General features: G+C 32.4%; 1 protein-coding gene across 1 annotated transcript in view; it reads left to right on the top strand.

Moving 5' to 3' along the window:
- Positions 1-1,279, top strand: part of LOC106476566 (guanylate kinase-like) — a gene marked incomplete at its 5' end in the record, with an annotated part of 6,621 nt that extends 5,342 nt beyond the window's left edge. Inside the window, one exon of the mRNA XM_013937213.2 lies at positions 431-1,279. Within this exon, the coding sequence (XP_013792667.2) occupies positions 431-466 (36 nt within the window). The remainder of the gene's footprint in view (positions 1-430) is intronic.
- Between the last annotated feature and the right edge of the window lie 1,254 nt (positions 1,280-2,533).

Here is a 2,533-nt window from a genome sequence, read left to right on the forward strand (position 1 = left end):
ATACACTAGAACTAAGTAGGATGTAGCTTCATATGTAATAATGGTAAATTAATGTTCACCTGGTGCTATACACTAGAACAAAGTAGGATGTAGCTTCATATGTAATAATGGTAAATTAATGTTCACCTGGTGCTATACACTAGAACTAAGTAGGATGTAGGATGTAGATTTGAACTTGGACTACCTACCAGAGTAACAGGTCAGTACCAATAACTTAAATGAACAGCTATTTCCATATCAGGTTATTGCATATTTTAATAAACTTTAGACTTTTTAAAAACGTTTTTGTTACTAGATGGGGTAGTTGAATACTTATCATTACGACTTGTCGAACACTGTCTACCAACAAAATGTGTAAAGAAATATTAAATGTCATTTTGAATGAATTGTAATGATGTGTTTATCTCGTACAACATTTTTTTTCCTTTAGGACATTGAGGAACTTAAGAGAATAAGAAATGAATGAGATACCCGGTATAAATTCAGTAGCATGGGATATTTTAGTGAAAGCAGTGGATTTCTGTAAACTTCAGCTGTAGCTGTGTTATTTATTAATTAACATGAAGTAATGTTGTTTTATTTGTTTCGTATATTTTAGTAAATCTAATTTAAAAGTTAATTTTAGGCATGACATGTTTGACCAGACAAACATTTTCGTTTTGTGTTTCTAAATTTATATATATATATATATATAATTTCAATTATACATTTGAGTAACTGTTTCACATTTTGGAAAGAAATTTAAAACATTACTTACTAAATTAAACCAATATTTCATATATGTGTTGGTATTAATGCCATCTTCTGAACTTCTGTTGTTGTAAAAGAAACAAAACAGTAATGTATCTTCGTGCAATAGATAGTGATTTTTGTTTGTAGAAATAAATTTTCCCATTTAATGTAGTGTTTACATTTGTACAGATAGATGTTTTACTGTTTTTATTCATTATAGCTCCTGAAAAACGGACCAGATATTTTTTTTTGTTATGTGGTATTCGGAGCAAACGGAGACTGTTCAAGAAACATTATTGACAGTCTCCGACTGTTAACATTTCCGTTTGTTATTGATTTTATGTAGTTTTTCTTGCAACATACGATTGATAATTTTAACTAGTCATTAATGTTGTGATATTATTTATTTAAATCACCATTTCTGCTAATCTGAAACCAATAATCATTGAAGCATATTATTTATGTAGTGAATATTATGATGGTTTAAACATATAGATTGGGTTCTTGTATTATTTTGCAGGTAATAAACCGATTTATTTACGTAGCATTATAGGTTCTACTTTCTTTCACTGAGTTTCAAATAAAGATGTTTTTCTATTTCACTATATAATCTGTGTTGAAAGCTGGTTTATCTTTACGAAAGATGTATCTAGAGCGAATAAGTTCACGTTACCATACGACAGTTTATTGAAAACATGACGGCTATGATAGAAGAGGTTATGAATTACAGCATAAGCTCTTATAATTAGTAATATAATGGTCTTGGCTTAGTCTGGTGGTTGTGGATTTCAATCCTATCACTGAAAATGTTTGTCCTTTTGGCTGTGGGGACATTAAAATGTGACAGTTGATTCCACTATTTGATTTGGGTAACTCAAGAGTTAGCAGTGGGTGGTGCTGCCTTCACTCTAGTCTACCTCGTCTAAGTTAGGGATGGCTAGCCCTCAAGTAAGATTTAATGAACAAACTAATGTAGTTTTACTTCTGTTGACATTGTGGTTGCTCGTTGTGCTCTAGGAACAAGAATACTAGTTGGCTGGTTCACCAGGTTTTCTATAAAGTTAATCCAATGTAAATTAATATAAATTATGAATACTCAGTGTCAACAATAAAAATAAATATTTGTGTGTTATTCTGTACAATAATATAGTTAGAGCCTAGACAAATACTACGTCTGTTGTATCCCAGTCTACTTTATGAGTCCTGGTATTGGGCAAAAGGTCGGTAATGGACACGGCATCTGCAGTGCGATTGACATATTATTAAATATTCTACTTTCTTTTCACTCAGTATCTCTTAGAATATGTAAGAGAAGTCGCAACTGAGAACAATATTTTAACAGTTACCTCCTGCTACATAGTGGTAGTAACAACAGATGGCAGTATTTTTAACAGTTACCTCCTGCTACATAGTGGTAGTAACAACACAGGGCAGTACAGGAGGTAACTGTTAAAAACTACATAGTGGTAGTAACAACAGATGGCAGTATTTTTAACAGTTACCTCCTGCTATGTAGTGGTAGTAACAACAGAGGGCAGTACTTTTAACAGTTACCTCCTGCTACATAGTGGTAGTAACAACAGATGGCAGTATTTTTAACAGTTACCTCCTGCTACATAGTGGTAGTAACAACAGAGGGCAGTATTTTTAACATTTACCTCCTGCTACATAGTGAGTAGTAACAACAGATGGCAGTATTTTTAACAGTTACCTCTTGCTACATAGTGGTAGTAACAGATGGCAGTATTTTTAACAGTTACCTCCTGCTACATAGTGGTAGTAACAACACGGCAGTATTTTT

This window comes from Limulus polyphemus, unplaced genomic scaffold (assembly GCF_000517525.1).
Source record: "Limulus polyphemus unplaced genomic scaffold, Limulus_polyphemus-2.1.2 Scaffold10904, whole genome shotgun sequence".
NCBI classification, from domain to species: Eukaryota; Metazoa; Arthropoda; class Merostomata; order Xiphosura; family Limulidae; genus Limulus; species Limulus polyphemus.